Here is a 15,373-nt window from a genome sequence, read left to right as displayed (position 1 = left end):
GAGAAGTAACAAATTTTCAAAAGAATTTGCGAATTACCCTGTAAATAATCCAATAAAACCTACACCTGCGAATTCTGCCTAATTCTGTTACATGTTTTCAATTCACATACTGTCCAATAATTTTATCAACATTTCTTCTACCGCTACTAACCAACTATTAATTCAGTCAAAAATTATATCTTTACAAGAAACAAGTCCATCAATATTCACCATACTACTTTTGTTTCTTATTGCAAGGAACTTCTCCGACCAAATCGTTCGTTCGCCTATGATATAACAATCGTGAAGACAATCGATCGATGTAATTTGAAGTGAAATGCCTAGCAGCAAACGGCAAGAAATCCTCATTCGCGGACGATGAAGAGCGCGTGTGCATGACGCCGGAGCTTGCGACGGAGTTAGTGAATGCAACCAGTGTCATGCAGTCGTTGTACCGAGTGCACGTGGAAAACGTTGTTCATGCAAGGGAAAACACGGAAGTTCGTGGAACACAGAGGCGCTAGATCGTTTTAAAGATCGAAACGTTCGTGTTCCGAAATGAGGTACAAACGCATCGGTGCTATCGGCGCATTTTTAATCGCGACCTTGTGCCTGTTATCAGGGCTGATGTATTATTTTAATCAAGGTATGTGATTTTATTCATTATGATATAATATCGTTAAAAGTTGATTCGTTATGATATAGCATCGTTAAAAATTCATTTATTGTCAGAAATTCTTTTAATTTGTTAGTCTTGTAGTTTGATATTACATTTCTTCGAAGTAGATAATTTAGTTATTGGATAATAAAATATTTGTTTTATTAAGTTATATTATTGCTAATTGAAAGACTTAAGCTTCATAAAGGTACGTACAATGTACGTTTTATACCTTTATTTGTACCCTGAATAAAACGTATTATTAAAGAGATAAATATTCAAAATATCATAAATATCTTCTAAGTGTTATACGAAATAGTAAGATTTTTTTAAAACGATTCGGTAATATTTTATAATGTCACACTTCTGATAATTAATAAGAAGTTTCATTAATAAATCTTAAGCTTCATATTTGATAACTCTTACAAACGACAACAATCCAATAAATTGTTCCCTAACAATTACATATTACTTCACATTTATAATTATATATTTGCATTTATAAAAAATAGAGAACTTAAACGATTGAACAATTACCTAGAAGCAGTAATATACCGTCTTACATTTGGAAACGGGTAATCGATCTAAATTATCCTTCATTCGTGACATTTACATTGTGTTGTACGAACTCATATCGTTCGATAATTGCTGATAATTTGATTTTCCTAATTCCAGATACTTGCCCAGTAGGAACGTTCCTTTGTTACAATACCACAATTTGTCTACCACAGAGAAATTGGTGCGACTCACAAAGCCAATGTCCTCACGGGGATGACGAACAAAATTGCTGTTAGTTCATTAATTACTACATCCATTTTAATTTTCACGACAAAGAGGTCCATTACAAAAAGATCTTTGAATAATTTATAGTTCGAATATGATACTTCCGTGTTGCACGATCGTATTGAACATATCGAGATACTCCTTTTTCGGGCAAGAACGAATTAAATTTAAAATTTAGTTACGATGTTTGACATTTTTATATACGTGTCCCTTTTATACAGTATAAATGCAATACCGAACGGGGCAATATAAAAAGTGTTACTTTGTATGCAGATGATTATCACGGTGTATTGGACTGGTTTGGCAGTGACAGAGATTCCGAACCTGTAAGCGAGTTCGTTTGTGGTAATGCAATATCCATAATTTATCGAACAACGGAACACAATATCGAATAACAGAAATAAAAATGCGACGATAAACCGCAAAACGCAATGGACGAGATAAGAATTGGTAATTTACGTGTTTTCCTCTTCTTCGTAGATGCCACCGACATTCCTGTCGGTTGTAAGTACGTGAAGTGTCGCGCCACTTGTCACGACTACTCGGAAATTCCGAGAAACCTATCTTCTCAAACTACTTCCATGTACGGTTTTTAAGTATTAAAAAACTGGAATCTTTCGTAAAGTATACACTTTTTTTATTTTTATCGCGCTAGTGAATTGTTCTTAATTATTGTGATTAATTTTTTAGAACTCTGTATGATAGCTCGATTAAACGCGTGCCAATGGGCGCCTTTGCGCAATACTCAGAAATCCGTATACTGTGAGTTTCTAAGATTCTTATTTACTTTGTGCATTTTTTTTTACAAGTATCGCATAAATATATTTTTGATAAGAAAACATAATTTTTCAGATATCTTGATGGTAGTAATATACACGAGCTAGAAAAAGGAGCTTTTCTTAATTTGACTAAGTTGTTTTGGCTGTGAGTATAAATACTTTTAATTAAATCTTCAATGCTATTAGAAAATTAGTAATTACACAATTTTAATGTAATATACATAATGTGTATTTTATGAACAGAGCTTTGGATAACAATCAAATTAGCGAATTTCTGCCTGGACATTTTGCTGGTTTAACCAACTTGGAATCTTTGAGGGCCAATAAGAACAGAATCACTGTCGCAGATTTTTCAGACTTAGAAGGGAGCATTGCTTTAAACTTCATGTGTGTCATTTAACATAAATTATAATTTTGTAGAAATTTTGTACGATTTTAATCTTATGTTAATTTGTTACATTATTATAGAAATTTGAATGAAAATCAATTAACTTCGAAAGGACTGAAGTTGCCAGAATTGCCGGTATTAAGCGAGATGTAAGTTAACGCTTCATCGTTTCGTTGAAATTGAAATATCGAAACTGATTTCGTTCTATACAATTTCAGATTGTTAGATGAAAATAATTTTGAATCAATACCCGATACTTTGTTCGCTGGATGTCCATCATTAAAATTACTGTACGTACGTAAGTAAATAACAAATATAGAAAATTAATTCTTTAACTCCTATACACGTTTTATATTTACAACTGTTATTAGTAATTTATTTATTCTAATCGCAGTCGCAAATACACTAATGACGTAATTCTTGTTATTCGTTTTATTTCAATTGTTTCGTTAATATTAATAATTAATCTTAATATTTCTTTTTTAATTAAAAATTAAAGTAATGGTGTCTACCGTAGCAAAATATTTCCTATTAAACTTTATAATTTTGCATAAAAAAGTGTTACTAATAAATTATATTAAGGAATTAAGTAATACTTTTTACTGACTTTAAACTAACAAACAACATCAACCATTGGCCAGGAGTATGCAAAAGAACAAAATAAAGACAATCGAAGAGGACACGTTCCGAAATTTGGAGCAGCTAGTCGAACTGTAAGTTCCTCGCGTTACCTCAATTTGCGAATACTCGTTATGGCAATGTAACGAAGTTATGTCCCTCGTACATCACTGTGCATCGTGCAAAACGGATCTTTTCCCTTTCAGTAATTTGGCGTTCAACGAAATAACGACCGTCCCGCTGAATGTATTCCAACCGTTAAAAAATCTGACGAGGTTGTAAGTATACGAGGCACCGGTATCCACATAAATTGTAACGCTACACGTCTTAAGCTACGCGCGTGCTTGCAACATATTTACCTGATATTTACCGTCGAACGCACGGTGTTAGAAAAGCAAACGAGAGGAACGTCACGTATGCTGATGTTAAAACTTTTATTTATTATGCCGACACGTACGAAAATAAGGCTGATACGAATAGCTAATGTGATTATCGTGGTTTTGTGGTAGAATTAAAGCACGCGTAAAGACAGAATTATCAAGCAATGAAATGGAATAATTTTCGAAAATTATTGGATTAATATTTATTGCAGACAATTAGGTTACAATCGCTTTTATAATTTACCGATGGCCGTGTTGAGTCCATTGACAAGACTGGACTCTCTGTAAGTTTTAGCATTAAGATTCTTTTAATAAGTTTAGAACATATTATTTCTATAATTTATTGTATTAATTTTTATATTGTAAAATTTCTATCAAAATAAATAACTAATTTCATGAAAATTTTAGAGATCTGGAAGGTATAAATTTGGATGCATTACCAAAAAACGCGTTCACACTGTTCAAGCAATTGGACTTCGTGTAAGTAGATTTATCCGTATTGTGTCAGACAAACTACTTTCCTCTGTAAGTGAAACTCCTGTCAATATATTTGTCATCGGACATTGTTATTTTGTGAATGCAATGAACTACATCGTTGATTTCTTATGATGATTCATATTACTTTTTAGCTACTTCAAGAAATTTCATTATTGTGCGACTTACGCGCCGAAAGCAAAACGATGTCGACCCGCTAGTGACGGTAAGAATTTGAAAAACATAAAAAATGATAGATTGTTTTTAAATAATTTTTATATATTCAGTTATGATATTCAGCTACAATTACTTTATATGTTATGTTGGGGAATGTTGTTTGGTTCGTCATTAAATAATTATAGTTTACCATGATCATTAATTTAAATGGTTTTGATACCGTTCAATTCCCATAAAATACCTAAACGGTCGTCAATGAATTATGGGTCTGTTATTAGTTCATTAAATGGCTTAAAAGGTTATAGCTATTATAATATCACTGATGATTTTAATAACACTTATAAAATATGTAGTAATACATATTTACACAATGCTAGCGAACATTCTCATATATTTATGAACATTATTACTTCCTTAAAAATTTGCAATATTAGTAAAAGAAATATCAATATAATCGGACGATTAATTCGAGATTGATTGAATCTTCTATGCAGGAGTATCGTCGTTATCCCATTTGCTCGATAAAACTTTATTACGAGCAGCAGTATGGGTAATTTCGTGTGTAACTTGTACGAGTAACGTGCTTGTTCTTTGGGGGAGATTCACAGCCAAGGATGAGAATCGCGTATTAACCATTATTATCCGAAATCTAGCAGGTACGTTATATCTTAAAAATTATTTAATATAGGTATTAAATCCATATGTATATACTTACACGTTATTTAATTTTAAGAATACTAAATATTATCAATATCAAATAAAAAAATGTTCAATATTTAAAAAATTTTTTTATGCGCGTTCGAGAAAAATTAGACAAGATTCCTATTATTTGATGTATGGACAGGTATATAAAATACATCAAATATTTATTTAAAGGGATATAAAATGCCGGTCTCGTTTATCGAATATGCTATAAAAATGACACATCAATGTCATTTAGTTTCAATATTGTCCATCATAAATCACTGAATCATACAAGCGTGATAGTTATAGAAATTTTATAATCTTTTTACAGTTTCCGACATGTTGATGGGGCTATATCTATTCATAATCGCTATAGCAGACATAACATTCCGCGATAATTACAATCAAGTCGCCAGTTCATGGATGTCTTCGTGGTATTGTACCTTTGTAGGACTATTGGCAATGACATCTTTGGAGGTATACTTATCAATTATATTTTATTTCAAATCTTTAAATAAAATTTTTACCATAAATGTATCTATTTTTGAAATCTAAGTACTCAATGGTATCTACTTTTAAATGTTACGAAATTTCTCATATAAAATTTAATTAATATTCAGTTTAATATTTATAACAGTACCTTTTGTATTAAAGTGTTTTTCGCTTTCCTAATATTTTAAAAGCCTCATGTACATTATTTAACTTTTATACCGGATTATATGGATTTTTATTCCTTATAATATCCATGAAACTTTTGTGCGAGTCAGACGAAACGTATTTGAAGAAAACGAATGGCTGGTCGTTAATATATTGAAATAAAAATGATCCGTCAAGGTTTCAGTATTGATCCTGTCGTTCATGTCTCTGGAACGATATATGCTAATAGCAGCTCCACTGAAAGGTCACCGTACCATGACACCGCATACGGCAACTGCATCGATGATCATCATTTGGATCACAGGAATTACCCTTGCTCTCGTGCCAGGTTCGTCTCCATGTTTCTTATTTGTCCATGGACCTCGGCATCATTGGTAATAATATCTAATAACCTGTCAAGATGTCCGATTGCTTGTTAACCCATCGGTTATGATACGAACCAGACAGCATGCTCTTATTTCGTCAATTTGTGAATCAATTAAACGTTGCGTTGCGTCGATTGTTCTGATTATTCAAAAGCTAGTAACGTATAATAGATTTGAAAGTGCATATGTAATTGTTAATTATTAGATGTTTTATTAGACTCTTTTGGGAAATTTATTAAACTATTTCTATTTTGCATTAAACGTGAAAGGGACAGTAGTAGAAGTTTCTGAATAATTGTATTTCTTGTAACAAGTACACATATACTGAGACTTTCTTAAATTTTTACGCGATGAAAAAACTTTACTTTATTATAATTACAGAAATTTCCAAGTCGTAAGTTTTAATTCTTATATAGGTTAGGATATTTATAAGCACATAATTAATTTATACTCACGTTATGTTAGGTTACCAAAGTAAAGAAGCGAATATCACACGGTCAAAGTGGATTCCTCAAATTTTTGTCTGTCCTGGAATTAAAAAAAAAATTCTTTTTAACATACCATGTGCACCAAGTATAATCAAATGTTTATTCTGTTGCAAACAATTATTGCATGTATAAAGTTCCCCGCTGTAGCTACTACGCAGAGATAACCGAAGAAAGGACAGCATTCTGAAACTAATTGTAACTCATTCGAAAGTGATTCTGTGGCGAAGCAGCACGAGATTTTACGGCGTAAATGGAATGTGTTTCCCCTTGCACATTGACGATCCGTACTTAATTGGATGGGAATATTCGGCCTTCGTCTTCTTGGGATTAAACCTTATGGGGTAAGCAGACACGATCAACATTAAAGAAACAACGATCTTAAAAGTAGTTCACCAGTACAATAAATTTTTTTTCTTATGTATAACAAGAAGCAATTGTAAAGATTACTGTTCGCATTACAGGCTGCTTACGATTGGTTACGCTTACACGGGTATGTTTCTGAGCATTTGGAAAACGAGACACGCCTGTTCTTTGTCTGTTGGCGATTCCGAATTCGCCTTACGATTTTTTCTTATCGTTCTAACGGATGCAGCCTGCTGGGCACCAATTATCGTTTTGAAGATTAGAGCTATGATGAAGTATCCTATTTCAGGTAAATTATCTGCATTAGTATTACTAATTCCTTCCTGTTGTCTGCTGTTTTAATACTTATGACAGTTCTAATTGTGGTTCTAATTAACGAATTGTTGTCTAGTCCGTAAAACAAATGTGAAATTTTCTGATGCAAATTAGCCCATAAATTCTTAGGCTTAATTGACTATACACCTCTAGTAATACGTAATAATTTATTAACGATAATTTGATTCATAATCAGCAGTAACAAATGCATTTTTCCTATGTTGCATATTAAAAATAGACATTTAAGGTAAATTGAAGTTTTAAATATAAGAATGTGTAAGAAATTATCGGCCTGTTTAATATTTAAATATTGTAAAATTGCGTAGTTATATATAATTTATATACATATATATGATGTAAATATTTTTCATATTTTTCCGCATATAAAGGTTAGATTTACTTCATCCCTCTAATTGAATATTTTGTTGTAGCTGATTTTCACGCATGGGTAGTAGTCTTTGTATTACCCGTGAACAGTGCAGTCAATCCGTTATTATATACATTTACCACTCCTAAATATCGAGAAAGACTAAATGATGGATGGTTTGGAAAAGTGCGTAACTATATGACACGAAAATCTTCCGAAGGTATATAATTTTGTCATTTTAATTAAACTCTAAATACTTTAATAAACCAAACTAAAGTAATTAAATTCTCAGTAGTTTGTATTCGAAAGCGTGTTATAATGAATTATGTAATAATGGTAATTATTGCTTATTTGCTGAGTTATCTAATGCAATTGATATCGGAAGTGAATATATTGCAGATACGTCTACAGCAATGAGCAACAAAGATAAAATGTTGTCTTTATCAGATGGGAAAGAGTATGACAAAATTCGATTTAATAAGAAGAAAATGCAGCCTGTTAAACGCAATCGTATGATATGATTTTTGTTATATTATATGTTTAATTTGTTGTTACTCAGAAGCTCACAGCAAAGACGAGTAATATACTTTCTCGCGTACTAAAAATTAGTTGAAGGTTTTAAGTTATGGATCAATAGGTTGAATGCAATATTTGAATGTTATTTGCTGTAGCAGATAATTTCTACAAACAAATAAGTACTCTGTTGTTAAAGATTTAACATAAGTAAACAATTTTATGTATAGCTGTTGTATATTTATACAACAAACTGTTACGTATAAAATAAAACATGATTTTCTGTAAATTGTTCGGATGATGGAATATGCATGAAAATGTTATATCGTTAAAATATTAGAATACAAAAACAAATTTCGGAAAAAAGACTAAATGAGAGAAAGACAGATCACTGTTAGATCTAATGCGGCAAAATCTATTCTAATGATGTAACGTATATGAGCATTCCGTTGAGCAGTTGATGCAAATCAAGAGAAGAATACGTAATTCAGTCGATAGCTGACCAATCTGAGCTCTAATCTAAACTGTTAATCTGTAAACTGATTCAAGCCACTAAATTTCCAATCAAAAATCCCCAAATCACATAATTTCCAACCGATAACTTTCAAATCTTTAAATTTTTAGTAAAAAAATTTGCAAATTACTAAATATTAGATCAATAATTTTAAAATTGCTAAATTTCTAAAACTCAAGAATTCAAACAACCAATTGAAAATTCAGGCAGCTGACATCAGAACTATCGGGGAGATAATTCACGGTGACGGATTTTTACGATTGGTTCGCGACGGCACGGCGCGGGCAGTACGTTGATTCGCACGCGATTTCACGCTATCGCCGTTTGGCCAGAATTCGCCTGGTGAATTTACGACGCGAAAAGCTTTGTTCATGCAACTCACTTCGACTGCACTCCTTTCTACGTAGAAACCGCGATTCGTTCTCTAAATCGTACATAAATTACTCGTAACGAAGAGCATGGGACGCGTTCCGAAAAATGTATTGCATCCATTCTGATCTATCGGCAAATCGTGTATTACGATGATACACCGTTATCGAGGAACCCGTCGAGGGGTCAAGTCGAAGCCATCGTATCGATTTTCTTATTGTGCAACCGAGAGAACAGAATAACCGACACGCTTTTTGTCAAGTCGCGGCTGGACATCGTGTGCCGCTTATTTCGGCGCTCAATGAACGTAAATAACCACCGTCGTATTTTACCGGCGGCACTGGATTGCCTAATTAAGTCAGCGGACAGCGCGTTAAGAGAGTCGACTGAGAGAATCCAGCGGTATGATGGCGTAAACGTTTCTTCGTATAAAATATATCGAATTTTCAAACACTTTGTAGTATGTTCATGGACAATGCTAGTAGTCGGGAGTTGGAAAATTATCTCTTCGAAAGATAAAAGTTATAATACGAATTAGAGTTTCTTGCTTCCTTTTTTGTGAGAGAAAAATAAAAGACACTTTACTTATATACTCTTTATCTTTCTTTATCTTTTAATATAATTCAGAGACGCAATCCATTATCTCGATGATATGTACGTGGAAGACAAATTTAATGTTATATATTGTTCAACAGCTTGCAACGATCATGCTTGCATATTTACCATACAAATTGAAGATCATCAATCAACGAAGCGTCAACGAAGTAAACATATATACATATACATACTTACATAAGCACTTCATTCTATCGTCTCGTAATTATCCTCGTAAACATTAACCACAACTTTTTTGAAGTGCAAGGAAGTTAATTTCACGGTGTCATAAAATGGCACCGACTATCGGTTTTACTGGACGTCTTTCGTTACTTTGTAATTAGTTACAGTCGTCTTCTATTACTCTTCCAATTCGACATGCCCACGCTTTTCCTTGTCGTACAGGATTAGTTTCTATAGAAACATGTTGGTACCCCTTATTAATTCACTCAAGAATTAAATAGCGTAGTCTCAATAGGTAATTTAATCAATTAACTGCTGTCACCCACCATAAAATGCAGTCGATTAGTTTTGTGGAAGTTTGTAGCTCGTCCTTGGTATCCTTGAAATATAATTTGATAATTAAACTTCATTTTGATCGCAAAAATTCCTTCAAAATTCATGAACTGTGTATTAAAGTCACGAGAGATATATCGCGCGGACAATTAAAAATTGACAACTTCGAAGACTTTATAACGTAGTAAAACAAATTGGCATGTCTCTCGAAAATTGCTACCTTGACGATATACATAATTGAGTTTTCACGATTAATAAGCGGATGCGACGTCAGATACACACGAAACCAGATGGAGACGTGTGTAAACAGAAAAATCACTGAAATATCACGGCGCAAATTAAAACGGCAATTCCATATTATAATTAAATGTTTTTATGCGAGCGGGAATCGATATTCAACTGCGTTACAGCGGAACATAAATTATTATACAGGCCAAAAAAAGACGCATCGTTGCACTCTACGATTCGCCGCCACGTGGGCCGCCTCTTACACGATATAATGTATAATTTATGATAGATGGCCAATGGGAGGATCCCGTTAAGGGGCCTCGATACTTCCTGCAAGACAGTTCGCCTTTTCGGACTGATTTTTCTTCCGTCTTGCGACAACAACGCGTTTTTTTAGAGAAGTTCCATTGACCATTTGTAATTCTATTACCTATTTGTCTCTAATTCTACATTCAATTCCTTAAAGGAATTCAAAGAATTGAATCAAACTTTAATGTTGATATGAATTTATTTAATTGATATTTCTTTAACTAAAAAAATTGTTAAAATCTATAGTTACCTCTAAGACTTTTTAAATATCTTAAATAAATTTTAGATTAAAAAAGATCATTTGTACGTTCGTGCAATCATATAATATTCATATGAAATTGTTTATATTACGAGTATAAAAATTTTCAAAACTTTATGTATTTAGAAAACTACAAATTGAGAAAATGATATTAGAAAAAAATACTGCTTCCACGCTTTATTCAATAAGTTGTGATAAGTAGGAAATAAAAATAGTCAAATCGTACATTTATAAAATCAAAAAGAATAGAGTTACGGAATATAACTGCGTACTCACTTCTTTCATCAAACATTGAAGCACGTCTTTCATTTGAAGTTGAAAAGAAACTTCTGGCAAGGAAGATGTTGTGTTGCATCACGCGAGAAGTTTCAGGCTGTCGATTAATCAATATAAGTTCGTTACACTGCGTGCAAAATCTTCGTTGCATTTTAAAATCACGTATAAGCATGCAGGTGAGCGTGCAATGCGTCGTCCTTGATCCACAGTAGGTGGGTATGTCGGTGGGCATGTAGCTGGGAAAATAAAGGAATCATGTGCATGGATCGCGTTGAGAAATAGCAACGAAGTGTACAGTATATCCGAGTCTGTGAGATGATTCAATGATTCCATTTGGAACATCGAGAGAAATCGTTAACCCGCGAAAAAAGTAAGTTACGCGACTAGATCTCTCTAGTGCCTCTCGTTCTGTTCTCCTATTTCGTATCGTTTAAATCGCATAGAAAATGGGGTAAATCTTTTGGCTATGAATTATTTTTAAACTGTAATCATTTTAATTCGACAAGTCTATACAATTTATCTCGGAAAGATTTTTGCATTATCCAGAGAACTTGGAGAGTTTAGTTTAAAAATAATTTCTATAAGTAATTTTTAACGATATAATTTTTAGAGATAAAATACTTCTGAAGCTTAAAAGTTATAAAAGAGGCGTTTGTAGATTTTCATGACATTTAGATATTAATCTTCTTACTTCTTCGACAATTTGAAATTACTACGAAAATGCAACATATAATAAACATAGTAAACATTGTCTTTTTACTATATCTTATAATTTTCTCTGATAGAAAGATCTAAATATTATATCAAGCACTATCAACAAGATATTCTTTCCGTGATACTATATCTACAAGACATAGTATCATAAAAAGAGCATAGAATCAGTCATAAACATTATATGCATGTCGATAATTAACAGAAAGTAAGTCGCTCCTTCAACATGTATTTATATCTCATATCCTTCATAATTACTAGTAATTATACCTTTAAAATCGTTTACGTTTTAGTCTTCATTACATTGATCCTGCCGTACAGCTTTCAATCAATACGTTTAATTAATTAATCTATAAAGCCACTGTCCCAAAAAAAGGAACAGATTGATCTTTGACGATCATCTCGCCCTCTCTTTCCTTCCTTATGCCAGTCTACGAGCCAACTCATCGTTTAACGGTGACGCTAATCATTCATGCAAGATTCTTGAGAGATAAAAGACGAAGGAAGGAGAAAAAGAAAATATGGTAAGCAACTGGCACGAATCCAAGAATGGCGTACACGCTTGAAACAACAACCACGCGGAGAGTAACCCAGGCAGGTTCGATCGAATCGTGATTAATCTGTGATCGTTGGTTCGCGAACGATTCGTACATTCGTAGGTGGCTTCCTCAGGGTCGAATCGCAAAACTGTGGTCGTTGAATACGGATGAGATGATTCATAGAAACGCGTTTTCGTGCGTGCTGTTTGCTTTTCGAATCGATAATGCCTAGTTGGTGTACACGGAACGCGTGCTAGCTACATCGGCACGCTCATTATCTTGCAAATTAATTCCTTTCTAACGCGCATGGAAAAATGTCTGTTACTTCTGCGCGGCTTCTCGCGCGAAACCACGAGGATCGTAATTGTAAGAGGGACCGTTTTTCCACGGTATTTTTCGGCCTGCCAAGTGCTAAGCTACACGGCTGGCATCTGCATGCAACAACGTTTCCCCGTGGGGTTAAGAAACGTGCCCACGAACTTAGCAAAATTCAAATGTAGATTCGAGTGAAGGTGTACGCGTTAATAATTTCACTAGGACTCAGTAGCGCAATATGAGATAGAAGTTGTACGATGTAAAGGGGAAAAGAAATTACGAATTAAATTTTGTGAATAATACTTGGAACGAATATACGTTCTCGCTTTTCGGGCGAATTAAAAAAGTGTGATTTGTTCTTTGAAATATTTTGTTTTTTCTTTTTTCTCTCTAATACTAGATGAGTATATTAATGATATGAATTGAAATTAAAAAATTCGTTTCTTTTTTTCTTATATCGAATTGAAAGCGTTGGATTTATTTTATTTCTTTAGGACTCCCTTTTCTTTTGATCGTAAGGACATATATATATATCCCAAAATTTCAAAGGAAATGCTCCGGTTTCCTTTCATCTCCGACATATATATATATATATATATATATATATATATATATATATATGTCGGAGATGAAAGGAAACCGGAGCATTTCCTTTGAAATTTTGGGAAGATCCTCTAATACTTTAGCCTAGATTGTATCATAGTTGTAATTAAACAATTGTTGTCATTCAATCTGATTGTAATTGTTCGAGATTTATGATAGTGAGATTGGGCTCGAGGCGGCACAACTGGTCGCCGAACGTAGCCACGGTCATGGGGCCACGGAATGAACGTTTTGCATGACGGAGGTGTGGAGTGGTTGTGTGGTTCTCCCTAGAAATGTGGTTGTGGCGGCATACGGCCTCAAGAACGGGCCTAGCCACGTGTGATTTTACCTCGGAGGTGCCAATATAATGGGACACACGTTGTATTAATAATAAAACTCCAGGCAGAAACTGTCTAGCAACGGCGATTGGAACTTTCTCGATGCTTCTAACGAGTATTTAACAAACGAATGCAATTGTAAGGAGAGGAAAATTTTCATCAGTCTGTTATTCGTGCGATCGCTTTGGAAAGTTGCACATCGAACAGTTTATACCGAGCGTCCCAGCAATTTTATTTTGTGCTTAAAAGTATTTTACGCTTAGTAAAGAGTTATCCCGTCGACCGTGGATTCGTTATCGAACCCAAGAACATTGTCAATTGCATCTTGCGTGTTCAAACACCACGGTTGTTCGTTAAACTTTGTAAAAGTCATTTTTGTACCTATAAATATAATCTCTGTTGTACAAAACGATGGCTAATTCAAATGAAGAATTGTTACGCGCCCTAAATTCTAACGAAAACCCGACATATATATGTACGTTCATTTGAACTTAGCGCAAAAGGTTCTTCTGTCTTCTCTTACAAAATGTGTAAGAACGCGAGTTACTATTTTTAAAGAAAATATATGTATACAATAATTTTAACTTAATTTCATTTTTATTATCATCGTCACATTCCTTTTTCTCAAAATTCATTTCGTTTTAACGACGGATTCAATAACTTTAAAATACTTTAACGTACCTGGTTTCAGAAAAGTTCTGAAGTAGTATAAAGTGGATTTGAATAGTTCAGGTTTCTCACTAGCGAAAGGAGCTACGAGTTTAATATTTATATAACAGCTATGCGATAAAAGTTTTAGGGTGTTGAAACACCTTTCATGTTGCAGATATTCAAAGACGACTGCGTGGTAGCGAGTTAATTAGCTATTAAAGTAAGGTAAATGAAATGTCGCAATTTTTTGCCTTTCCTATGTTCTGTGATACGTGCGCCTCTTTCACTAAAAATAGGTGTACATGAATATAATTGTTACTGTAAATCATACAGCAAAAGTAGTAGATTTCTGTTCGTCTATCTCCATATTCAGAAATAAAAATCTTACTGCACAATACGAATACCTTCATTATAATTGTTTGTACCAAGTACTGATAATAATTTTTTAACAGATTCAATAATTATACAAATTTAATACAGTAGTAGTACCTATGTTGAACAAATCAATCATCTGAAGCCATGAACAATATGAAGAAAAAAACGAGTCAGGAAAATCTAAACAAAACTAGAAAACAAACTTTCACTATATGTCTGAATTACTTATTATTCGAATATACCAAAGATCTTTCTGAATATATCAGACAGAGAATTCCTGAATCGTTCAAAAACTGGTATCAAAAGAATAGTCGGTTTTCTTTTCTTCATTTTTTACAGAGAACGCAAAAAACACGGGCAATTAAGTGATCGGGCACGAATGTCGGACATAGGATTTTTATCGAAATTTAGCGGTACGCCGGCGGGACCGTTGTCGCGGTTAACACGCGGTGACTTCCGCATTGTAGGCAGTTTTTCGAAACGCCTGGGAATCCTTAAAGCACCTTAACGAGATGATGACTCCTCGAATCGTACGGTTACGATCTCGAATAAATCTGCGCGACCGTACGAGCTGGACACGTTAATTAAGTACGCGCCTTTCCTAGTTCACCGTGGAAGCTTATGCAAATTGATCTCGAGCGGTACTGGATATCGTATAGCTAACACAAAGATAAAATCGCCGCGCCTTTCTCCCGCGTGCGCTAGCGTAAAAGAAAAATCTTTTCTCCTCTTGTCCCACCCTAAAAAATTAGTTCGATAGGTAATTAAACGTGTTGCACTGATTTGCTACGTTAGGTGCATGGACG

The 15,373-nt window shown here is 33.7% G+C and overlaps 1 protein-coding gene across 1 annotated transcript; it reads left to right on the top strand.

The window, feature by feature from the left end:
* The first annotated feature begins 424 nt into the window (after window positions 1–424).
* On the top strand, window positions 425–13,157 carry LOC126869321 (relaxin receptor 1). Its single transcript, XM_050625703.1, has 21 exons — window positions 425–625; window positions 1,313–1,426; window positions 1,694–1,765; window positions 1,901–2,003; window positions 2,111–2,182; window positions 2,273–2,344; window positions 2,443–2,586; window positions 2,668–2,736; window positions 2,806–2,877; window positions 3,229–3,300; window positions 3,412–3,483; window positions 3,798–3,869; window positions 3,994–4,065; window positions 4,215–4,285; window positions 4,731–4,892; window positions 5,252–5,397; window positions 5,755–5,905; window positions 6,642–6,771; window positions 6,892–7,082; window positions 7,540–7,695; window positions 7,875–13,157. Exons 1-21 carry the CDS (start codon window positions 538–540, stop codon window positions 7,994–7,996), a joined length of 2,223 nt encoding a protein of 740 aa, XP_050481660.1. The 5' UTR covers window positions 425–537; the 3' UTR covers window positions 7,997–13,157.
* The last annotated feature ends 2,216 nt before the right edge of the window (window positions 13,158–15,373 follow it).

This window comes from Bombus huntii, chromosome 9 (genome assembly GCF_024542735.1).
Source record: "Bombus huntii isolate Logan2020A chromosome 9, iyBomHunt1.1, whole genome shotgun sequence".
In the NCBI taxonomy this organism is placed as follows: Eukaryota; Metazoa; Arthropoda; class Insecta; order Hymenoptera; family Apidae; genus Bombus; species Bombus huntii.
This window is presented reverse-complemented; position numbering and strand designations above follow the sequence as displayed.